The 24695-nt window shown below is 40.6% G+C and overlaps 4 protein-coding genes across 15 annotated transcripts in view; 2 read left to right on the top strand and 2 right to left on the bottom strand.

Moving 5' to 3' along the window:
• Nucleotides 1-209: 209 nt before the first annotated feature.
• nr1h3 (nuclear receptor subfamily 1, group H, member 3) lies at nucleotides 210-10988 on the bottom strand. Of its 10 annotated transcripts, XM_085907442.1 has the most exons (13): nucleotides 10095-10261; nucleotides 7987-8097; nucleotides 7721-7770; nucleotides 7461-7647; nucleotides 6482-6562; nucleotides 5088-5321; nucleotides 4411-4677; nucleotides 4104-4309; nucleotides 3540-3719; nucleotides 3137-3236; nucleotides 2913-3026; nucleotides 2652-2746; nucleotides 210-2481 (listed from the first exon to the last, which is right to left on the bottom strand). In XM_085907442.1, the coding sequence occupies exons 5-13, from the start codon at nucleotides 6522-6524 to the stop codon at nucleotides 2335-2337; spliced, it is 1386 nt and encodes a 461-aa protein (XP_085763568.1). In that variant the 5' UTR covers nucleotides 6525-6562; nucleotides 7461-7647; nucleotides 7721-7770; nucleotides 7987-8097; nucleotides 10095-10261; the 3' UTR covers nucleotides 210-2334. The 10 variants fall into 10 exon arrangements, with proteins under 10 accessions (XP_085763568.1, XP_085763569.1, XP_085763567.1 ...); XM_085907443.1 differs by lacking the exons at nucleotides 7721-7770; nucleotides 10095-10261 and adding an exon at nucleotides 10858-10984; XM_085907441.1 differs by lacking the exon at nucleotides 7721-7770.
• arl14ep (ADP-ribosylation factor-like 14 effector protein) lies at nucleotides 10909-13363 on the top strand. The gene is made up of 5 exons (XM_085907446.1): nucleotides 10909-11109; nucleotides 11828-12023; nucleotides 12122-12253; nucleotides 12383-12420; nucleotides 12671-13363. Exons 1-5 carry the CDS (start codon nucleotides 11039-11041, stop codon nucleotides 12897-12899), a joined length of 666 nt encoding a protein of 221 aa, XP_085763572.1. The 5' UTR covers nucleotides 10909-11038; the 3' UTR covers nucleotides 12900-13363.
• A 552-nt stretch (nucleotides 13364-13915) lies between these two features.
• The window catches only part of fshb (follicle stimulating hormone subunit beta), a 65259-nt gene continuing 54479 nt past the window's right edge, over nucleotides 13916-24695 (bottom strand). The window contains exons 1-3 of one of the 2 annotated variants that reach the window (XM_085907109.1): nucleotides 19277-19512; nucleotides 15358-15541; nucleotides 13916-14274 (exon numbers count right to left, since the gene is read on the bottom strand). In XM_085907109.1, the coding sequence (XP_085763235.1) occupies nucleotides 14077-14274; nucleotides 15358-15541; nucleotides 19277-19314 (420 nt within the window). In that variant the 5' untranslated portion in view covers nucleotides 19315-19512 and the 3' untranslated portion in view covers nucleotides 13916-14076. Of the gene's footprint in view, nucleotides 14275-15357; nucleotides 15542-19276; nucleotides 19513-24695 lie in introns of those variants that run through there. The other variant, XM_085907110.1, reaches the window with a different exon arrangement.
• The window catches only part of kcna4 (potassium voltage-gated channel, shaker-related subfamily, member 4), a 34369-nt gene continuing 29625 nt past the window's right edge, over nucleotides 19952-24695 (top strand). Inside the window, exons 1-3 of one of the 2 annotated variants that reach the window (XR_015065614.1) lie at nucleotides 19952-20319; nucleotides 20492-20721; nucleotides 20929-23991. Coding sequence is in view for 1 of the 2 variants with exons in the window: in XM_085907108.1 (XP_085763234.1) it covers nucleotides 20956-23028 (2073 nt within the window). In the remaining variant the exon portion in view is untranslated. Of the gene's footprint in view, nucleotides 20320-20491; nucleotides 20722-20928; nucleotides 24474-24695 lie in introns of those variants that run through there. The other variant, XM_085907108.1, reaches the window with a different exon arrangement.

Genomic DNA, 24695 nt, shown 5'->3' with positions numbered 1-24695 from the left:
ATTTACATACAAAACAGAAGATTCTCAGGGCTTACAAGTATTAAAATATAATTGTATATATATATATATATAACTATACATGTGTGTGTGTATATATATATATAATATATATAAATATACATACACACATACACCTTTTAAAGACAGAAAAAACGTAACAAGATTAAAAATGACAATTTAAACAGCACAATTTGCTACGCAGCCAAGACTTAAGTCAAACAAATTTATTTTTTGAGAACAATTTTGCTCCATTTAGAATAATCAAACAGACTACTTTAAATGGCAGACACCAAAGACATCAGGAGTATATGTCAATTATCCACTGGCTTAAATCAAGCATTTAATAATTTAATCAAGCATTTGATAATTTAATACATTTCTTTTACATATCAATTAAATGTCAAATGCAACCAAGGAAACGAAATGAGCAATTAATAGTTTGATTGAAAAAGTTGATTAAATAGTACGGTTTTCTTCTGATTTGTTGAAGTTTGTAAGACAAACTTTTGCTCCCTAAGTATTGGACAGATGTAATTTAAGACCTTTAACACAGTTGAAACCATGACTGTAAATTGCACATTGTACCGTGCCACTTAAATTGCAGCTAATTACTTTTTAAGCTTGCCAGCGAACCTTAATGAAACATAGTCATCAGTTGTTTATTATATTTGAAATATCTGTGCGTTTCTCACTCTGATAAGCACAAATGTCTGCTATGGAAAAAAGCTATTAATATTTTGACCATCTGGGAGATCATTTCAAAAAAACTCAAATACAATAAGAAATTAAAGTCATTCAAAAAACATCCAGCTTAATCGCAGAGCCAAAGCAGGCCTGCCTGTTACAATTGAGAAATACAGTGCTTTTTTTACTGCAAGTGTTGCAAAGTGTTGTGTGCTTATGTGAAAAGTAAATGTCTTTGTATTACTTAAATCATCACAAATTATAGCTAAGTATCGTAAAAGGTCAGGGAAAAAAAGTAATTACCACTGTTGTATGAAACACAATTTGAAATGGTTGCTGGCATTTGCCATGAAACAACAGTTACAGTAATGTAATGATTAATGTGAATACAGTTGACAGGCTGTTCATTAAAACAGTGCAAAAAGGTGATCTCTGACTCAGTTTCCTGAAGAATGTAAAACCCATCAAAATTGTAAAAGTAAACATGTTTAAATTTATAGCCTATGATTTATTTTTGCTTCATGTCAATTTTTTACTGCATGAGAGGAATTAAACGCATGAAAGTCAGTAGTCATACTAACTTAACTCCAGTTGCTGTCCTTATTTCACACACCTAATAAAGTTAGAAGAGATCTTACCAGGTGTTGACAAATATGTTTGCATACCCGCCATATCCTCGAGTATGTGGAATAAAATTTCGGGTCAACCTTTCCTCTGTGAGGAAATAAACATATCTCATATTTCATGACAAAAGTGGTCATTTAATTTTATTCTACATTTGACATTTCTGAGCATGTTCACATGAAGGAATTTTAGGCAGTAGTACGAGTACCACCGATCCAACATATATGAAATCTATTTCTTCCACACCTTTGTTCCCTTAGACGACACCTCTGACCATGTATAGATTGCTAGTATTAAGGGTTAGTATTTAATCGTACAATCTTGTGGATACTTGTGCACTCCACACACGTCTTATGAAAATAAATAATTTGTGTGCATCAGTATTGATAAAAAGGATCCCTTTGGGCACTCGAGTGATCTTAAAAAAAAAAGAAAAAAAAGAAAGCAGAATAAGAATAAGAAGATGCCTCTACTTCACATTAGTTTACCTGAGCAACTACACCAACTTTGTTCTCTGTAATGAAAAGCCTCAAAACATTTTTTATACTTGGATGCAAAACCATCAACGTAAACTGCAGCAGAAGGTCACGTCTAACAAAACTTCCAATTCATCGATGGCAAGACTACTGAATAAATTAACTTAAAAGCATGGCTAGAATCATGACATGAAGCGAGAGCAATTATACGCCGAGAGCATTCAGACTGTAAAAGAATCGAACCGCACTCTTAACACATTATTGAATCAGGAAAAAATAATTCAAACCATTCGCCGGCATTTCATGTTGGCAAAACCATGCCAACATCCACAAAAAGGAAGAACAGGCCTTAAGAGAAAAAAAAAAAAAAAAAATCCTTCTGAACACAAACCATTTCAGACTCTGAGAGCAAAAGGCATTGAGACGCTCCCCAAAAAAAGCTCAATGCGGCAAGTCGTCCATGACCAGATGAGACAGGTTCAAGCCTGTTACTGGTGCCACGTCCGTGTCAAGATTGAACATGCCAAGGAGTGTGATATTGGGACTGCAGTCATTCAGTGACATCCCAGATTTCAGAGAGCAGCGGGGGAAGCTTCTTGTCCTGGAGACGAAGGGCAAAAACCTGTTCAGAGTGCACGCTGCTCAGTGTACGAAGGCTCACCAGCTTCATCAGCATGCGTGGAAACATCAAGTGATCCTGAGAAAACAAATCAAATGATACAAAGAGGTTAGTATCGCTGAATCCGATGCCTCCAAAAGTTACTCCGGTCATGACCCGATGTGCTTGTCGGTATGACAAACAACAAAGTCATGTTGACACACTGCGGGTAATAAGAGAAGAGGTTATATAAATGAGTGGGCACTTACATTTGGTCTCTTTATCGTGATATAAGAGCGCAGGGCGTCAACATAAGGTTGTTGCAACCTTTCCACAAGATCATGATCTTGCACATTTGGCCGATCTGAAAAATTGGAAGAGCACAACAGAATTCTCTTTAACAGACAGAAAACAACATATTAGATGTCCCTAAATACAAACCAATCATTAACATCACTTTAAAAAAAAAAAAAGTTTTCATTTGACTTGTTTCTGAATAGTTACAATCATTGGTCGGGGGGGAATCTGACCTGCAGAAAATATGTTGATGGCAATCAGCAGTGCGTACTCAGCTTCATCCAGCTGCAAGTCATTCATTCCTTTAGAAAACTCAAAGATGGGATTAATGAACTCAAACTGAAGGCCTATTGAAAACAGAGGGATATGGAAAAAAAGATTACAAATTTGGATATTTTTGCCTTTAATGGAGTAATGGCTTACATTATAATAAAACCTATTGCACAATAAAAAGTACCTGCTTTTGCAAAATCCTCCTTATTGTAGCTAAAATCCTTTAGAAATGTAATGCTGTCAATGGCAGGGTTGTATCGACGAGATGTCTCCAGCAGCATAATCTGACAAAGACAAACATCGTTGTTTGTTTCGTATTATACACACAAAGTCAACACATTGGGGAGAACGATGATTCACAGCATTATGGAGACAGACGATTCCCCTATAGAAGCCTAGAAGCGGTATGAACTGTCATGTTTTTTTATTTGTAACCCCGACGTGGTCACGAAAGCAGAAAATGATTTGTTTTTGTGTGTGTGTGACACAAATGGGTGAATTAAAATCCAGGTAATGTCGTGTCACCAGAGCAAAAGTGAACGTGTCAATACTACAGCGACAACATTGAAAGAAGAAACATCACAAACTTCTATTGTTGACGTCTTCAATAGAGCAATCTGGTCCTCTCTCGTGAGCTCTAAAAATCCAGGAAGCTGCTTGGCAAAATCCACAATCTCCTGGACCGACATGATCGCCAGCTCAGTGAAGTGGGCAAAACGCTGCTGACGCACTTCTCGATTTTGGAGATCTTGATTCTGCGGCCATGGCTGTGGTTGTTATTTGCAAAACACACACACACACACACACACACACACACAAACATCGTCACCATGCTTAGTCATCTGCACACCCACATGCTTATACAGTGGACCCCCGCATGCATGCTCGTGGTTTGGTGGACATGCACACTCTCATCATGACATTTTAGCTATAATATTGGTTTGATAAAGGTATGACATTTACATTTTCATTATTCCAATATTTCACTGTACTGTAAATACATAATGAGAAAGAGAAGCATCAACCACTGATTTGCCGAGTGTTAATTTCCCATAGAAAATAAATACTGTCGGATGTGAGTGAAGCTTAAAGGGGGGGGGGGTCAAAGATGAATTAAGCTGCTTCAATAAAATACTGAGCTACCAACTTACCGTCACTTTTGGTCTATCAAGAAAGGATCTCTTGTTGCATTGCTTCTGCATGGCCACCAGCTTCTCAATCATTTCCTGCTGCTGAGGATCCAGTGACACTACTTCCTGCGGAGGAGTGGGCGTAACCACTGCGGACGAGCGGGCCGTCTCTTCATCGTGCTGCTTCTTCATCTTCTTCAGACGGATTTGCTCCTCAGAAAGCACACCTGCGTGCCAGAGAGGACAGAGTTTGCAAATGGCTGAAAATACTACCATACTACATTGGCGGTAAACACAAGGCAGTGAAATTTGAAATGGAAACACTCACACTGCTCTAGCATGCCTGCCTCACGACACTTGCGCAGGCGGCACTGCTGGCACTTGCGCCGCATGTACATGTCCATTTCACACCGTTGGTTGTTCTTGCAGGAGTACTGGGCACTTTTAATGACGCTCCGTCGAAAAAAGCCCTTGCAGCCCTCGCAGCTAAGCACATTGTAGTGGAATCCGGAGGCCTTGTCACCGCATACGCTGCACACCTCATTTCCCAGCATCTTCGGGGCGGGACCCTTTTTTCTCTTTACCGGCTGACCATCTATACAACATGCACGTAAAATAGAGGTGAAAAGCAGCTCATTTTAACAAACAAAACATCTACTTAGTGTGAATTTGAAAATGCAAACCTTTTTTACACTCGACTGAGACTTTGCTAAAACTACATATTACAGGATGACCACACTTAATATTTAAAAACAACAGTGACACCTCTTTTCTCTGTTTGCCTGACCGTTGGTGTATTAATCTTTAAATGTAGACTTTTTATTGAGTAACATTCAACTCAACCCTTCCATTTTGCAGTACTAATGACGATTGGCTATTCAATTTTATAAAAGATATTAAATAGTCTCTGAATTTAAATCAATGTAAAAGACAAAATAATCCGAATTGACTGAACAATGGTTAAAAGGTGTACAGAGGAACGATTTTTCACAAGTCATTTTTCACCTGTGCTGGTGGCTGTGTCGCCCACGTCGGGCTTAGTGTCACTCAGCTCGACTGGCAAAGGACTGCTAATCCCAGTGGGAGTTGGGCCATTATGAGATGAACCAGGGAAGTCATCTGGTTGGGACAGGTCACCAAGAGAGAGCAGGCTTTCGTGCTTCATTGCCATGCTGCCATTGCTCTCCACCATGCAATGAAGTTGCAGTTCCGCAGCTCCGTCAAAAACGTTACTCTCGTCTAACCAGTTGGGACAAAACTAGTATTATTTTTTTTTGCATCAAATAACAATTTTTGGAAAAATGTCATAATATAATGAAGACCAAGTATGAGCAAATGACTTGCGACCGCTTGATTTAACTAATTAAACAAAAAAAAACACGAAAGAAGAACCTTTTTACAAAAACACCGATAAACATTCAACATACATTCATTTTCCGAACCGATTTCCTCACAAGGCATGTTCTATAAATAAAATGGGGGAAGAATCTTGGAAAAAGTGGTGAACATAATATGAAAAACAGAGAAACAAATCTGCCAATATAAGAATCAGCAGGTTCTGAACTGCAAATACACAGGCCAACTGTAGTTTTAAATTGAAACATCACCATTCACCACTCGATGGCGTGTCTTAGTTGCACGCCCACTGCCTCTTATGTCGCAGTATATTTTAAAGCGTGTGGGCCAAATAATTTTGTGTCAATTGAGAATGATACGCAAGACAAATATGAAACCTCAATAATATTCAATCTTTCCTTGTTCAAGATTTTTGTTCTGTCCTTCAATGGTACTGTTCACGCAAGTGAGCCTTTTGTAATGGGGGGGGAAAAATCAAGTTTCTGGTTATTTTGTCGTTTGCTTCAAACCTTTTCATGTGGTGGGACAGTGGATCTTTTAGACATGCATTGAAAATATCAAATATGAAAATGTTTTGAACAGGGGTGGTGTCATCAGTATGTCAGTCAGATTGAGGTAGCCAAATGTCACACCTGTGATTTGCTCGCGGACCTGGGTCATATGGTGGTCAATGACACAGTTCAAAAGGTCAGGACCAGCCACGCATCCCTGTGTGACGCCGCTTGATGGCAAACCACTGAGTGTTTCCCGTTAACACGAACTTAGCTCTTTTTCGCTCTCATTTTGCATGTTCACGCGTCTTGTGTCCAAATTCAAAATAGCATTTTTGGCATACATCTGGTCAAGAAGCGCGTGGTGTTATGTGCCCCCCCCCCCCCAAGCAGCACTGGTGAAAATGTGTGCCCTCCCTTAGCTTTTAAGTCGCTCATCCCTGATCTAGAGTATAATGCAGTTAAATTTGGTTTCTTACTATTATTTATGTTTCACATCTGACCACAATGCTATTTTATCCAAGCCCAAAAAATTAAGGACAAATATCTCACCATGACCAACATCTGGGATATCAGTCACAGGCAGCGTTGACATCTTCTGTACAGCTGGTTGTCATAACGAAATCTATTTACCTATGGGGAAAAAATGAAAAAAGAAAAAAAGCAGAGGGGAGTCAGAATTAACAATGAGAGCTGTACAATGTATTGTGCTAGTTGCTCAAGGGCATATTTAAATAAAATGTTATGTTGGAACGTGATATCTCAAGTGGTACTAGGCGGTTGGGGCGCAGTGCTCTTAACCAAAACCCAAATTGAAATAATCTTTAAGCACAATTATAAATAAAAGTAAAAGCATGCAGGAAAGCAGAAATGAAAGTATGTCATGTGCCACCTACAGATGGATTCAGGAAACTCAGCAGACCCAGACTTTGCTATTTTGAACCAAGCTTCCAAGAACATGCCTTTCAAGTAGATGAAAAATTGTACTCATTTAAATGTTACAATAAGAAATATAGTATAAACTGTCTGACTATGATTTGCACGATTGGCTTGGACTAGACCAATTTGTAAATAAGATTATAAAATAATTAGGTAATAGCAAAACTACAGAGCACATACGTAGATGGGCTTATTTGAAGATATTAAATAATATTTTCTGCTGAATTAAATTCCTTACATAAGAGTATTTTTTCCCTATTCCTTGCAATAAACAATGTTTATTTCAAATGGTCACACTGGATTTCACCAGAAAACTTCCCAAAAGCCCAAGACAATTCACAAGCAGCAATGTGCTCTGGGCCAAACCAGAACCTTGTTTTGTCATTTCTATACTTGCACAGCTAAACAAACCTTTCCAAGCAATAGATCATGTTAGAAGTCAAACATTATTTTCTGCACAGCATGAATCTGAAACACGTCCAAGAGTCTGGCAAAACACTGTGTTTGTTAAATACTAAAGTAGAAAAAGAAAATGTATTCTCCAAAACATGACATTTTGACAGATCAGGACATGACTCAAGACTGACCTTACCTCTGATGTTGATATCTTATTTTGCTTGCAAGTCCATCATGGTCTCAGCCAGTCAAAGATGGTTGTACCAAAGGAGGACTTTTTTGACTGAAGAATCTTGAAGGTGTCAATGCGCTGCAATTTATTGCACTCAATTTCGCTGACTTGATAAGAGAAAGAGAGAAGATGAGTTCCTTCCTACAAAGCTCTGTGGGGGACAAGAGGGAAAACAGGGTAAGGGAAGGGGGAGGGAACACAAGAGGTCACTATTGGTCACTTGCATGGCTCTTCAATCCCCAGCAGTGCTCCAGTCCTTTCCTGTTGGAGCAGCCTATTTTACAAAGACATAGCAGACGACAAATGATGAGCACCCCCCCGCAAACCCCCTGACGCGGTTTGGCCAGTAAACAAAAACAAAGCTCACCTGCCTGAAATCCAGTTCACTCATAAAATGTCTGACAATGTTAATCCGCAAAACAATGTGATGTCAAGCACAATACTTTTAACCGATGTGGAACGTTCAATGAGGGGGGAAAAAAAAACTCACCGATCTTGCTTATAAAACATCCTGTGACCTGTCATCCTTACACTGATTTTCTGTTCAAGTCCAATGTCCACTGCATCTTATCGGTCAGTCACCTTTTGTTTTCATAGAGTACTGGGAATTAAACATTTCAAATAAAACAATTAAATTAAAGCCTGATGAACGTGACCTGTGACAATACTGGCTAATGATGATGTGTGACAGACAAATAACTCAGTGAGCACAAATAACTGAGTTTATTTTCAAATATAGGAGCAATATTCAACCCACGAGAGTTCATTTGCAGTTTTTTTGGAAGGGGGTAATTGTCATGTCGTTTGGGCACGTTTCTGTACCAAGTGCAAATATTTAACTCAAGTCAAAACTGAACATGTTGAGCCAAGAGTTGCATGAGTGCACGATTCCTGCATATTCTCATCAGCACAATAAACTGTGTCAAAATGTCAGAGGCATTTTCAGTAGATTGCAGTCTCATCAATACGAAGTAAATTGTCACATACAGTCATTAAACAACCAACTAATGTCAAACGCTTGCAAACTCATCGGAACGGAAACAAGTTCTCCAGGCTAAACTACTAAAGAGTCTGTGTCTTCACAGTGCAAGCATGCTTAATAGTTTTAGGTGTCACACCCTTTAGTGAAGCAAAAGTGGACAACCACCATACTCAGCAACATCTTGGTGTGAAAGCAAAGAATCAGGGCTTTCACAAGGACGGGTTGTCCATAAATGAATCAAAGTTCCCACAAATACTCCTAGAAGAAGAAGTACATCATTCGTACACACCCTTTCACATACTGTGAAATGTTTTCACTTCTGTGACCAGCAAATGGGGCTTGACTAACGAAACAAAATATGAACTTAAAATATTTTGGGATGATGACTCAACATAGCAGTTTTAGGAAATTGTAGCATGTCTCTTGAGTGACAAACTAGAACACAAATAGGCACAAATATATTTAAAAAAAAAAAAAAAAAAAAGCTTTGCAGCCACTTTACAGAATTTGGACAATCACAAGGACTGCAACTTTTTAACTAGCCAATTATGTCTTTACTTTTGAGCCTGTCAAATTGGAGAAACTCGTGCAGTAATATTGCATCATGCGATCTTAAAGAAGCGTAATAGGTCTCATATGACAATGTTTTTATCTGAATTTCTCCGTTCACATTTCGTTTTGTACACACATAAAAATCACTTAATGGCTGGCCAACTTGCTTCAGTTGACAGTAAACTAGTTTTGTTTTCATTATTTTGACATAAAACCTATGTAATTTGGGCCAAATTCTACAGAATCCAAGGCTTTGTTGTGCCTGATTGTTGAGTCATCAATCTACAGCTTTATATGTTCCTGTGTGAGGGATTAACAACTTTAGAAAAAATTTATAAACTCTTTTCCCAGACGAGCAGACTAACATTTCTTTCGATATAATTCATTCAACTAAGCAGGTGCCTTTATTTTATTATTTTTTTTACGAGCCAAACGCAATTAAACGTTAACAGACCAAAACATTCAAACTAAAATTGAAGGCAGAACTGTCTCTGGTTAATATTGTAGTCCGAAGTTTGAGTTGATTTAATAAATATACAGTATCTGCCATCTAAATAATATATTACTGTTTTGTTTGGAACATTTCTACTATTACAATTGCACAGAGGTAATCGTGCAGAGTGAGCGTAGGCCTTTGTCAACAATGGATCGTTACCTAACAAAACTCCGAATAAGTTCTACTATGACATACTTAAAGAACGTGTCGATGTTAGCACAACAACGTTAGCAATCCTAGCAAAGTTAATCCGATGTTAAGCATCATAAAATTTAAAAAAACACAGCAAGGGCGTTAGCTTTGGAGCCAACAAATGCTGACAAATATAATGACCGTTAAAGGTGCTGTCACGAATTGTGACACCGATCTTAAAATGCTCGATAATTTGTCTGAATAGGACACACAACGCCAACGAAATCATTTTGATGGGTAAGCTAAACAAAAACAATACTGGAGGTTATCGACCCGTATTCGAAAGGAACTCTCTCGTAACACCTCAACTTGGCTAACTTCGTTCTCCCTGGGCGACAAATAAAAACGCGATAAAAGCGAACATTTGTAAACTTGCCTGATGGTTTGCGAGTCTGTCACTTCTTTTACTGAGGTTACACCGGGCGTTTGTATTAACTGACAGCGATTTTGACAACCGTGGCTAGCCAGTTAGCATGTTTGCTATCGTAACGTAATTGCATCATATGATGCGGAGGCCCAAGAAGACACCGGAAGTGAAGAAAACTCATTCATATTCACAAAAACATCCAGCATATGGCTGCAAAGGACCTCACCTGTTCGAACGAAAACAGCTATAATCTAAAAACATTTGAGTATCGTGTGAACCTTAATTTAAGTAGTTCAGTTCAAAAAGTGAAAGTATAGATTCACTTTACACAGAGCGGAATCAATATAAAATTTCGAATGTAATATTATAAAAGAGCTATAACGAAAACTAACTCATCATAATCTCAAGCAATTAAAATATCACATAAACAACAACAAAAATATTTGGATATTAAATTGGCTGTCGTTCAGAAAAGTCTATTTTCCCTCTGTTTCATAAATGTGTACGTATTATGTGAGTTTAACTATGTGAATTGCACTGCTGTAATAAAAAACGTCAAATGAAAAAGTGAAAATGAATAATATATATATGAATAAATAATACGCCAATTTAGAAATGAATAAATACACAATTTTTTTTAACCTGCAGCACATGATACAAATCAATTTGTCTTTGCTTTTTTATGAACTATTTGCCTTTTCTCATACAAATAGACACTTCTCAATGATGTTGTCAAGAGTAATAATAAACCCAAATCCAAAACACTACATACTGTAGGCCTAGACATAAATTCCTCTAGAGGCCGCTGTTGCGTGGTTGATCCACACGTTTGTTCGCTGGCGGAACCCGGAAGAAACCGACTTGATGCGGAATCCGGAGACCTGAATACACAAGTCTCTGTCTGTGCACAATTAAATCCGTTTCTTTCACATCCATTTGGGTGCAACGACACTATGCCCGTCACATGCGCGTCATTGGGATGCAACAATAAGTTTGTAAAGGGGTCGGACATACGATTTTATCGGTAAGAAAGTCCATTTTTAATAAGGGAGACACGCACTTTGTTTCTACCTTAACGTTGCAACTACGTCGAGACAAATCAGTACATTATCTTTTTATATAATCACTCGATCATACTTGTTCAACCTGAGATAACACTGCTACGTAACTGTACCAGGCAAACATCAGTACCCGTTGTCCTAACAACCCGATCGTGAACCCGGTCATATGTACAATTATTTACGACACTCCATAATTGTTTATCTTTATCCGGTCTTTTGAATTCAGACTCTTTCTGTAAAATGTCTTTATGCGATACAAGTGCATAGGTCACAGTCTAAAAGTAATGTGTTCCTTCAATGCAAATGATTTTACCAAGTGGTCATTAAGATTATTATGTGACAAATGCCTAAATGTAATAGTAAATGTCACTTTGTTTCCATCTCTTTAAGTTGAACATTTAATTCACAGACATTGTGTTTTGAACTCAAATTAAGCACGTTGTCCTGAAAATAAATAAGGAATATCATTTAAATGATAAAATGATCATCTGGATAAGTCCCCTTGAAACGGGCATTTAAACCTGATGTTGTGATTATGGCCGAGCTGTGTCACAGGTTGTTGTACATCATGCATAAGTTTGCTTTATTTCCTCACTTAACAAAGGCAAATACAAGCTATTGAATCATAATTTCTGGTGCAATGGTACACTATTCTCAAAAATGAAAATTTCTTCCTCTCAGGTTCCCACTGAGCAAACCTTCACTCTCCGCCAGATGGGTTCAGAGTCTGGGCTTGAGAAACTTCATCCCAACTGCCAACACCTGCCTGTGTTCAGAACATTTTTCACCTGACTGCTTCAGGGACTACAATGGAAAACAGTTTTTGAGGGAGGATGCTGTGCCGTCCTTGTTCCCTCACGGGCAAGACGCTTTAAAGGTTTGGGTCCAATATGTCGCTTCCTCGCTCACAATGCTCAAAAATGTCTTCCTTGCCATTGCGGCAAAATAAATAACCTCTTCGAAATATTTTGATAGATTGAACTACGAAAACGACAATCGATGCCCCTTCCTAAGGATATCAGTGTCACAAACATGGGGTCACAGGCAGAGAGGGACAAAGCGAGAGAGTTGGCCATTCTCCGCAGAGAAAAGAGAGGTAGTGCAAGAGTAAGTTTTCTTTTTTTTCTATCTATCCTTCCATTCATCATACCCAGCTGTAGCCAGCTTCATCTGCTAGAGACACGTGAATTTTATTTCATGATTTAAGTTAATTGAAGATGCTTATTCTTCTTTTAGGGTGGACGAGGTGGCCGCGGTGGAAAACTCTCTGACAGGTAAGACCCCCGGGTGTAGATAATGGAACTATTGCCAAACCAGTGGGGTTTTTTTTTTCAAATACTATGCACCCTGCTAAAAAAAAAAGTTAAACGTAAAGCTCCACCAACCCTTCCTCCCAATTTCCCATAAATGTATGAAGTGCAATGGTGCACGTTGATCATCTGATCAATAATACAAACTTTGAACTCAGCGGTTAAGTTCATACATACATTTCAATCCATGGCTTTTTTCCTATGTCTCCCACAGGCAGAGTCTTGGAGCCAAGAGCAGAGTCTACGATAGCAAAGGACGACTATTGTCCAACGGCAAGGACATGTGCGACTGTTTGGATGTGGACTGCATGGGTTGCTTCTACCCCTGCTCCGACTGCAGCTCACGCAAGTGTGGATTTGAGTGCCGCTGTGACAGGAAGTGGCTTTATGAGCAGATGGAGGTGGAAGGAGGAGAGATCATCCGCAACAAATTTGCTTTTTAATAAAGCAAGATAAACTGTAGCTACACTGCATGGCCACAATCGAATGGGATCCAGTGGAGCTTTAGATCCAATCCTACACAAGAAATGTCACAAATGTTTCCGTGCGTAGTGGCCTCCAGTGGTGTAGAAGTGCATTACATCATACTTAGCTTTTTTTTTTTTTTAGCTACACGGGAGAGGCATAATATTGGAGCTGTTGCAATGGATCTTATTAATGTGCGTTAAGTGTACCTAATATTTCAACTTAACCCAAATGTTGGGCTTATGAAGGACCTGTTTTTATTACAAGTGGTCATCATGATACATTACTGTCCATCACAGAATTAAACACAGTACAATGTGAGGATTTTAATTTCTTTTGGCTTTGCCTTCCTTTATGTTTGAACCTGTTCTGTTTATTCTCATGAAAACCTTTTTTTTATTGTGCCTAGTCATACGAATAAATTTTATACACATTTTCTGAATTGGTGGTGGTGGTGGTGTCACTTTTTTTTTTTTTCTTTTTAAGATGTCCATCCTTGACCTCAACAGTCTTGTACTCATGACATTGAGTATGAGAATGCAGTCATCTCATGATGGCCAAAAAACATTTGTTGCTCACATTTGTCCTTGCTGCCTATAAATAGTGCCGACACTAAACAACTAAACACTAAACACATGCACTCACACTTAAGGGTAATTTGGAATGCTCAATCTGCCTACCAAGCATGCGTCTAGGATGTGGGAGGAAACCCACACAGGCACGGGGAGAACATGCAAACTCCACCACAGGGAAGGCCGGAAATGGAATCAAGCCTGCAACCTCTGAACTGTGAGGTGGATGTGCTAACCATTATCTATCCCCAAATATGTTCAAATGAACCTCAGATGATTGAACATCAATGCGGTCCTCAGCTATGGAAATTCAACCAAAAGATTTCAATCCACTGATGTCAGTCATGTTCTGTAACCGTACAGAAAAATGTCATCTCCCCAAAACTTCATGCAAAGTGACATCTGAACAAAGAGTCAAATAATTCAATGCAAAATCAAAATCTGGTTTATGACAACTACAAGTTACTGGCATTTATGTGATCAATTACACAAAGCAACAATTAACTTTTTTTTTTCTTCCACATTTGAATGTGGAAACACACTTTTTCCAGTATCAATGTTAATTGAAACTAAAAAGCAAGCTTCAAATGCAATTTGGCATGAACGAAGGAACACGTCCACAATCTGTGTAGTCTTCGTTACATGAAGTACACTGGCAGCTTTTGGCCACAGGGTAGGTGACACCTACGGAACAGCCTCTGATGTATTTCACTTCGTAGCTCCAGTTCCCATCGCAGACGTTCTGTTTGGTCTGTTTCACTGCAGACAGGTAGACTGGATCCTGCCGACAGAAGAAAAGCCTACAGTTGTTTGCGAAGCAGTACTCCCCAAATGGGAGATGATGAGATTGGAACAAAAGGTGATCAATTTAACGTCCGTTTTCTATGCCGCTTAGGACTCCTGAGTGAGATGCAGGCTAAACCAGATGACTTGGGCCAAGAGGCAGAGTACACCCAAAACTGGTCACCAGCCAATCACAGGGCACGTATAGACAATCATTCACCCTCACGTTCCAACTTTTACTATTTGGTATTTAATAACCCTAATATGCTTGCTTTTGGAATATGGGAGAAAGCTAGAGTCGATGGCAACACAACGACAAGATACAGCCACTTACTTAATTTGATTCATGTATTAATCGTGACCATTTTATGAGTCTGACTTCAATGTTAAACTTTGTAAATGTGAACAAATCCCAATGTAAATGTAACTTACAGAACACAATACAATAGTATATTCATATACGTACAACAATTGCATCTGAAACAAAGCTCTTTACATATACGAATTTAACAACCACTAAGACAGTGAAATAAATACTATCAGTATACAGTCGCAGAACAATAACAGTCGAAAGTCAATCGAAAGCAGAAGAATCAAAATGGTTCTTCAAACAACTTTTCAAAATGGGCAGAAAGGGGGCTTGCGTCAACCTAACAACTCAAATTGTCCTTTAAATTGACTGAAGTGATGGCCAAAGATAACCAGGTCGCAAACACAGAACAACTTGAGTGGCAGAACGACGCCACTTTTGAGACACTCTCTATTTGCCTGCGTCATTTCAACGGTTTCACATGCTCCAATGGGCTGAGGAAATGCAAAAAGACTGACTCTGAATGTTAGCAGAGGTGTCGCTACTTACTCTCAGGCAGCAGAGTCTGGTTATGAGAGAGTAATTGAGTAAGTGAGTAATTGCATGTCTGGTCACCTCCAAACCATTGTCGGTCAGCCGTGGGAAACTGCTTGAATGTTAAAAATGATGAAAGCATCTTTTTAATACTTGCCAGTAATTTTGTGGCAATTTTCTAAAACAGAAAGTCAAGCTCAGGCTTAACTGTCGTTGACATTTAGATCTTGGCAGTACCTTATTGTAGCACTGTCCTTCGCATACGGTGGTGTCGACGTATTCGGTTCTGCCACAGCTCTCCACGGGGATGGTGACGTTTCGCTGGGTGCAGCCTAAACTGCAATGCTTGGAGGCACCTGCCAGTGCCAGCACTGTTGCCATGACAACTAGCTGCATCCTCTGATGAGTGCAGCACAAGCTTCTGCCACGAGAGGGGATCAGGCATAACATTATAAAAACAAGTCATGTAAAAAAAATCTGAGTCAATTTTAGTCATCTGAAACCAAACAAAGTATTTCGGTTACTCAGATGTGTTTCCCCATCTGGAAACCCCGCACAGCAAGTCGTATTTGCTCTAAATTGAAAATCCCGTTTTTGATGGTTCCTTGATTTGTAGAAGGTTCAACCACAATTCTGGTCTCCAAACTGGCTCCCCACTGGTCCTTCATTTGATACTGAACATATCTGAGAGCATCTAAAGAAAATACTACCAGCATCTGTTGATCTTTCAGGCATTCTCTTGAGCGTGCGATGATCAGGTTATTAATAAAGTTATTAAAGTGGTGACCTTTGTCTAACTATCAGCATGAGCTCACTTTCAACATACTGGAATTTTCCATATCTGGATGCATAAAAGAAATTTATCAAGATGTCCAAAAACATTGAGTTCCAGATATGGCATATATCGCATCAATTAATCATTTTAAAAAATGTACAATATCCATGCACAGTTGTTTGATCACGATTATGTGATCAAATTCCATCCCGAGTTTCACATTTGCCCAAAGTCATACTACCTTTTTGAAGTGGCTTTTATCGCTTTGAACGTCCTCCTGATGTCTAAATGTCTAAAACGCCTTGTGATCCTTTGCTTCTCCCCATGCTCTTAAATAAGGCCGCTCTTGCAAATTCTGTTAATCTTCTCAGCTTTAGCTCTGTCTTGTTTTTTTCCATGTGTTTAGTCCAAGCATTGACACAGTAAATCCTCCTCTTTTTCCCTCAGCAGATAAGGCCAGGTAAAGCCTTCCCGCCTACCTGCACGTAGGAGGGGTTGACCATATCTCTTGGACCAAGCACAGAAAAATAAAATGACATTTGCTTCAACAGAAAATAGAAACCCGCGAAGATCCATCAGCAGTCACTTTTTTTTTCTCTATTGTTTCGGTAATGTCAACACTTTTGCAGGTGCAGTGCGGGTCACTAATTCTCGATCCATTCTCAACCGAAATCAACTCTGAATAAAAAGTTTTACTTTTTGTATTTAATTTCACAACAATGTGTGATGGTGGTATTAAGGTGGATTCAAGTGGTGAAGACATTAGCCTCGTATGTCTGAATTTTTGGATTTTCATGTTCATTCTGTGCTTGCGTGGACTTTCTCCGTGGTCTTCGACTGCCTCCCACATTCTAAATACATGCGTGTTATGTTGGACATAGTTTGTATTGTGGCGCATTAATTGAGAGAAGATACATTGTACCACAAAGTGGTCAGGTTGCAAGGCTCTGTCTGGCTCATCACCCCCCAGGGATTCAATTCATTCTGCTGAAATACCACCTAAACTCCAAGGACCTTTATGAAGTGTCTTCCTGGGAACTGTTACCCTTAAAAAGCTCACTAGTTTTCTGAAGCTGGGCTGTGATTGGTTGTCACCTAGGACCTGGCAACTTTAATGTCATTTTCAGTCAACAGCAATTGTCAAAATGGCCAACCCCTGAGATGGATAAAAACAGGTCGATTTTGCCAGTTTTATTCATAGTCCATGAATGAAACCTTCTTCAGAACACTGGGCTGCACAGAACATAATACGAGGAACTGACTGATCATTTATGCCATGGAATTATGGCAAACACACGTTCACCTGAATCTGATGAGTCAACTGTTAAACAGAAATTGCTGTGACATGTTTCGATAATAAATTAGCATTAGCAAGAAATGCATCTCATACAACTACAAAACCTTTGCCATTGTGTAGTCCAAACAATGAGGAGGAAAACCTTTAATTTAATTTATATCCATTGGATAATTCTTTTGACATTGAACTTTAAAGACTCAATACTTGCAAATGGTGTGGCGTTCGGCAGGAATTAAAATGATAGAAGACTAATGATCCACAGGGAATCATTAAGAGATGTTATACAAAAAGCTTCCAGCCATCTTAACAATTTAATGGCTTCATAATTTGTGATTATTACTATCTTGCACGAGCCTTGGGGTGCAACGTTATATATGTTTGGAGAATTACAACTTTGAGGCAGAGGGCTACAGATTTTAAGATGTTATGGAACCATATAATGGAAAATAAGACGGATTCTTGGAGAGGTGATCGTCTCGTACGTCTTATAAAGAGCCGATATATGATAGGAAACTTAATTACTGTATACAGTAATTAAGTTTGACAACTCCCCCACTTGGCTTTATTGATCTGATGTATGAACATCCTAGGTTGTTTTGTTGTTTTTTTTTTTGCAGAAAAAAAGGTACAGTCTGTAAAAAATATCTTGACAACTGAACTGCTAAAATCGAAGGAGTCTTTATTAATAAGGACCTCCCAATGGCAGGTGTTCCTGCTAATGGAACTTAGCTATAGTTGTGTTGTCAGCTATGTATCATGTTTACAGATTTTGTGCACAGATGCACCTGTGGTGCTCCAGTGCACACAAACATCATCGTTTTCACTCTGTCCCCTTCTATCACCTGTGGCCTTACATCTCCCTCTTGTGCTAAGTTAGATGCATGATCAATGTGTTGTAGGTGGGAGGTTGCCGTAATCTTCAGGATAGAAAAGAACTCGCTCAAAATCTTACAGTCAATGTTTCTTAAGTATGCACACAGCTTATGTTTGATAAACTTCTGGCGAACCACCAAACAAAAATGTCACAAAACATAGGAACCCTGAAATAATGAAATAATACTCGTTTTAATGCATACGCTACCATTGCAATTCGATATCTCCGCTACAGGCACCAGTTGAACGAGAGCACTCAGGAAACCAAATTATCACTTTAGGAAGATTACAACTAGATGTTCCCGTTGAGAATGACTCCCGAGAGGAATAGGGGAATTTTCTGGTGACTTTACAGTCAGCATTGACAAGCTGCTCTCATTCTAATTAGTGTTTCAGTCAGATTAATTGTACAATTCAGAGGGAATAGGTATCGTGGGCAACATACTGATTAAATACGCAGAGCTGCATGGACCCACAGATTACCTGCACAACCGCATTAAACCTAAAAGTGCAATAAACAAAGAGATTTACTGTCAGAGTGTGTTTGAGGAGACTTCTTGTGTGCCAGTGGTGTGGATGAGATGCCTGCGTAAACTTCTGTTGAGCGACTTATTGACTACCTGGAGAGTACTTGATTCGAAATTATTTTGGCTCTTTGTGGCACAGACCTTTAATCATTGTCAATGCATTACTTGAAAACTTTAATGTATTTATCTACTCTTCTTGATGGTTGCATGACAAACTTTTGATGACTCACTTATTATAATGCAAATATGCATTCTTAATTTATGGTACTTTTCACCATTGGGGTAATATGTTAAGACTTCTGTTTTTTTCACAAACCACTAGTTTTTTATGGCAAGTCAGCTACCCGATTAGCATAACATTTATTTATTTATTTATTTATTTATTTATCCATCCATCCAGATGATGTCGGCTACAAGCACAACACATCTGGACGCTAGCGTTATGTGATAGTAATAATGGTTTCTATTATTGCATGGATTAATCAATCAATCAATCAATCAATCAATCAATCAATCAATCAATCAATTGACCAATCAATTGACCAATCAATCGATCAATCAATCTTTATTTGTAGAGCACTTTTCATACAGTAAAATGCAAGCGCTTTGCCTAGTTAAAAACAATGACAGTGCAACATAGTGCAAAACAATGTACATACATATTCCATATTACAATGTACTCACATATTCCATATGAGATTCGGCATATGCCATGGTGGCATTCAGGTGTAGCCAGCCCGGTAAGGCCCGACAGATGAACCAAATTTCAATTCAACTCCCCTTTTTTTCCGATCAGTGACATCATTTTTCAGCGTAGACTTTATTGTTTCCTTGGACTTCTAATTTTGCAACCAAGTCAACTAAACAACTGGAACAACAGCATTGCTATTATTAGATGGATATAGGCAGATCGACGGATATCGATCCCACGGGAAATTGAGCGCACTTGAACAGCTGCTCTACATACACACGAGGGATTAAACATCATAAAGTGACATAAAAGGCTGACCTCACGATCCTCCCTCCTTTCTGCCACTTTTCATCATGCCTAATCAACTGTGTACACGTCTAATTGATGGCTTTGGGGTGGTGTGGCTTAAAGGTGTGAGACTGCACCACGGTGGCAGTGAGCGAGTGCATCCACTGGGGGAGGATCGAGCACCGCCTGCACGCTCTGCAGTAAACGCGCCTCAATCTCGCACTGAGAGACTCTCCGCCACACACGCACTCGCATTCGCGCGCACACAGGAGAGATACAGGAGCATAGGTAGGGTGGGTGGGGGGGGGGATACAGCTGCAGACATCCAGATGTGTGATGCTCACACTCCGCCATACAGGCTCCGTTTGCATTCACCGGGTTGAAGGGAAACTTTTGCCTATCCTCGCATGCATTCGCTTCAACTGTGCGGGGTTGTCATCGATGTCATTTTCGCCGCTCGCACACCTTTTTAAATCTATACCACCGACTGCACTGAGAGGGAGTGTGGCGATGGAGCTGACACGGTGGTATGAAGTCGCAACAGATGCTGTTGAATTGAGACGTCGACAAGCAGCCAAAAAGTGCCCTTCTCGGAGTGCGTCAGAGCTCGTATGGATGTAGTGGATGAGGTAGTCGCCGCTGCTACATCCAATATTGACAAGGAGATTTGGAAGTGCATCCTCACCTTTTGCACACCCCATCGCCCGCTGGCCGATACATCTGGAAACCGTTTGGTCCCTTTTAACATGTAAGTATACATGTTAGGAGCTTATAAATGAGCAGCAAAGGCGCGCAGCATTGGATTTATGAATAGCCTTAACCCCGATAATAACAATACAATGAAGTTTCCTCACTGCACAAATATGCCTAGTAGTCTGAACTGTTTCACTAACGAATCGTTTTGTGCTATTTTCTTGCAGCTCCAGACAACGTCGGAGGATCTTAGTCAGCAGACCTAGAATAATAGCAAGGATCGTTTTTTTTTTTTACGCGCCTCATAAAATGGCAACCGGTAGTGACCAAGGCAAGGATGATCAAAAGACGGATGTAGTGAAATTAACCACCTGATGGAGACCACCAAAGATACTGTGTCTGACTCACAATGCTGACCACATCAAGGTTGTTGCTGCTGCTGCTGATGCTGCTGGAGGTATGTGCGTAACAGGCCGGGCCCCCACGGCCTTCACCTTTGCTGGGAAAATTATGTCATAAAATGCTGGGGGGGGGGCTGTGTCAAAAGATTATTATTAATCATTAACGAGTGCACACGCAGGATGGATTTGACTGGGTGGGCTCCTTTGATCAGCTGATTGGTCCATTCCAGCTCCAACTTCAATTTGGCCTCTTTTTTTTTTAGCTCATCGACTGAAACCTCTGACTTAAAATGGAGTTCGCAATGGTGGGTGCGGACGGCGGGTGCAACAGCCACCCGCCTTACGGGTATGCCCAAGCACGCGCCCGGGAGAGGGAGCGGGAGAGGGAGCGCCAGGCAGCCCAGTCCAGAGCGGCAGCAGCTGCAGCAGCCGACAGTGGATCCGGAGCGGATGGAGGGTCTTCTTGCTCTACCAACACCACCACCACCACCACCACAACAACAACCCCCTGCGCCTCATCGGGCGCGCATCTCCTTAACAACCGCCAGCATCCGTCTCGCAACACCAACGGCAGCGGTACCGCCTCGCGCCCCTCCTCCTCCTCTTCCTCCTCCTCCTCGTCCTCTCAGGATCCTGAGAAGCAGAGACTCCTCAGTGAGCGCAAAAAGCAACGCGGCGTCGGAGGGTGGAGACGCACCCGAACCTCTCTCGGCGGGGACTTGCGCCACTCCGAACTGGCGCTACTCGGCTCCGTGGAGAACATCATGATTGAGGAGGAAGAGGGCGCCGAAGAAGAGGAGGAGGACGACGAGGATGAGGAGGAGCAGGGACTCCAAAGGTCCAGTTTTCGGTGCAACATGGATGATGATGATGAGGGGGACGAGGATGTTAATGATGACGAAACCGTTTCGATCACTGACAGACGTCCTCAATCGGGATATGCAAATGTTTACAGCGAGTTGGGCTGCTGCGAAAGAGTTGTCATCAACGTGTCGGGCCTCAAGTTTGAAACTCGGCTCAAGACTCTCACTCAGTTCCCCGACACCCTCCTGGGGGACCCCGACAAGCGCATCCGGTACTTTGACCCGCTGAGGAACGAATACTTCTTCGATCGGAACCGACCGAGTTTTGACGCCATTCTGTACTATTACCAGTCTGGGGGGCGCTTGAAAAGACCTGCCAACGTTCCCTTTGACATATTCTCAGAGGAGGTCAAGTTTTATGAACTTGGAGAGGAAGCAATACAGAAGTTCCGAGAGGATGAGGGTTTCGTCAAAGAGGAGGAGAAGCCTCTCCCGGAGGACGAGTTCAAGCGCCAACTTTGGTTGTTATTTGAATATCCGGAGAGCTCCAGTCCGGCCAGGGGCATCGCAGTGGTGTCCGTGCTGGTTATTGTCATCTCCATTGTCATTTTCTGCCTGGAGACGCTGCCCGAGTTCAGGGATGACAAAGAGTACTTGCAGCCCATACACAACTCCACGCAGTCGGATCACGGTTTTACGCCCTTCAACGACCCCTTTTTCATCGTGGAGACGGTTTGCATTATTTGGTTCTCCTTTGAGATTATAGTCCGTTTTTTTGCGTGTCCCAGCAAAACGGCGTTCTTTAAAAACATCATGAACTCCATTGACATTGTTTCCATTTTGCCTTACTTCATAACCCTGGGCACGGACCTGGCCCAGCATCAAGGAAACGGGCAGCAGACGATGAGCTTCGCTATTTTGAGAATAATCCGGCTGGTCAGGGTCTTCCGCATATTTAAACTGTCCAGACACTCCAAAGGCCTCCAGATTCTCGGCCACACTCTGCGCGCCAGCATGAGAGAGCTTGCCCTGCTCATCTTCTTCCTGGTCATCGGCGTCATCCTCTTCTCGAGTGCCGTTTATTTCGCCGAGGCGGACGAGCCCACCTCGCACTTCAAAAGCATCCCGGACGCCTTCTGGTGGGCCGTGGTGACTATGACCACGGTGGGCTACGGGGACATGAAGCCCATCACCGTGGGTGGCAAGATAGTGGGCTCCCTGTGCGCAATAGCGGGCGTGTTAACCATCGCCCTACCGGTGCCGGTCATTGTGTCCAACTTCAACTATTTTTACCACCGGGAGACCGACAATAACGAGGACCAGGCGCAACCGGTGGCTGAGAGCTTGCCGTCGGGATTCCCCTACTTCTCGAACTTTTTATGCAAATATAAAGGCTCGGCATCCGGCTCCTCGGTGGGACACAAAGCGGAGTACATGGAGATGGAAGAAGGGGTGACGGAGTCTCTCTGCGGCCTGGACAAAAGCCCCAGCAAAGGGAACGGCACAGACATAAGCAGAAGGAACAGTACGAACTCCAAATCCATTCAGACTGACGTGTGATTACAAATATTTTTATTTTGTTTTTCTTTTCCCGGAGAAAATATCAATTCACCCGAAGTATATAACGTTAGTCACCCAAACAAGTTTTACGCACGGGCCGAAGAGCTCCCCCTCCGCCCTCCTCCACAAGCGCTTAGAAGGTCGCCATGGTTACCAGGTCACGCAATAGTTCCATGCACATCTTTCCCCACAACAATAGGACACACTGATGCCAAATTCATTCATCTAATTTTAGCTGGTTATACCAAATTAGACACATATGATAGAAAAATAGGCTCTGCACTCGCACTTTATGAGTTTCATCTGTCAATAGCAGGAAAGAGTAGTGATGGTCAATTTACTCTTATGCAGTATAGTCGCCATTTGTTTGCACTCAAGAGAAATCTGCGCTCGATTTACAATTTTAGGAACAAAAAGTGTCGGCTGGCATACATTATTTGATCATTTAAAAATATGAAAATACACAGTCAAAAATATTCTCAGTAAAAATGAGCCCTCAAACCCGATTGAAAGAGCCAAAAAGTTCAGCTTTCTGATACTTGTATGAAGTGAAGCTCGATGAAAGGTCAGTGCATTTAGCAGTCATCACGTAAACCAGGGCTAGAAATTATCGTGTTGTACTGTACGTGTGCACCCGCCATGGGAGCAAAGCACAGGAATCAACGCATTTAATAAACACAGCGGGAGGAAGGACTTATCCCTCCACGTTTTTAATGAACAGGCCTCAACACACGACGTCAGTGCCCCTAAACACATTTACCGTAAGTCACCTCCAAATGATAATATCCCTTTACACGGACGCAAATGGAAAAATTGAAGCAAAAAAGACTCTGTTGAGGAAACTCCTTGTGAGGAGGTTGTGAGCAACTTCCCCATGTTAGTTGGACTTGGTGCACATTTTTTTTTTTTTTTTTAACTCAAGAGGACTATTACTATCGCATCTGGATGTGGACGTCTTCCAAGGTATGTAGTCTGGTGTTTCTCTTGTTCACGATATTAATGAAAATTATGAACAGTCAAATATTTGCCTGAAGTTATAATAGTATCAGTTACAACACACATTTTGTATCAAAAGCACAATTTTACATCTGCTAAACAGGTGCTATTGCAAAATTACACATTCTTGTCTTTCCTGTCTTTAAAACATATGTATGATCAAGGACTATTTCAAAATTTCAGTCCTAAAAAAAAGCTGAAAAAGCTCAATCTGCTTAAAATGGCAAATATCCAAAATATGATGTAAATCTTGTTTTCTAATACATAAAGGTTCCCTCTGATTGATATTGGCATATTCCGTTACATCAAAACCGTTTGAATGAGCTTGACTGTGACACACGAGGTACCAGCACTCAAAATGGTCACATATGAATGCAACATTTTTGTTCATGCTCATATTTTCTTCATATATTCTGTCTAGGAAAACTAAACGCTTATGTATCTCAAAATTATTGATGACCTCTATTGTTGCTCACATTTGGAGCAAGATAATTTAATTCAATTGGCAAGTATTTTTTGTGTTTAAAGATCCTAATATTTCTGGAATCTAAAGATCCTAATAAAGAACATGATAATTGCACAAGTATGATTTGGATTGGCTGCATTTCAAGATTATATAAAACAAATACACGTTCTGTATATTAAACTGAATTTGCAATTAATGCACGTGA

Source organism: Syngnathus leptorhynchus, chromosome 3, assembly GCF_054491065.1.
Source record: "Syngnathus leptorhynchus isolate UIUO chromosome 3, UIUO_Slep, whole genome shotgun sequence".
NCBI classification, from domain to species: Eukaryota; Metazoa; Chordata; class Actinopteri; order Syngnathiformes; family Syngnathidae; genus Syngnathus; species Syngnathus leptorhynchus.
Note: the sequence above shows the minus strand (reverse complement) of the source record. Positions and strands in the feature narration are given on the sequence as shown.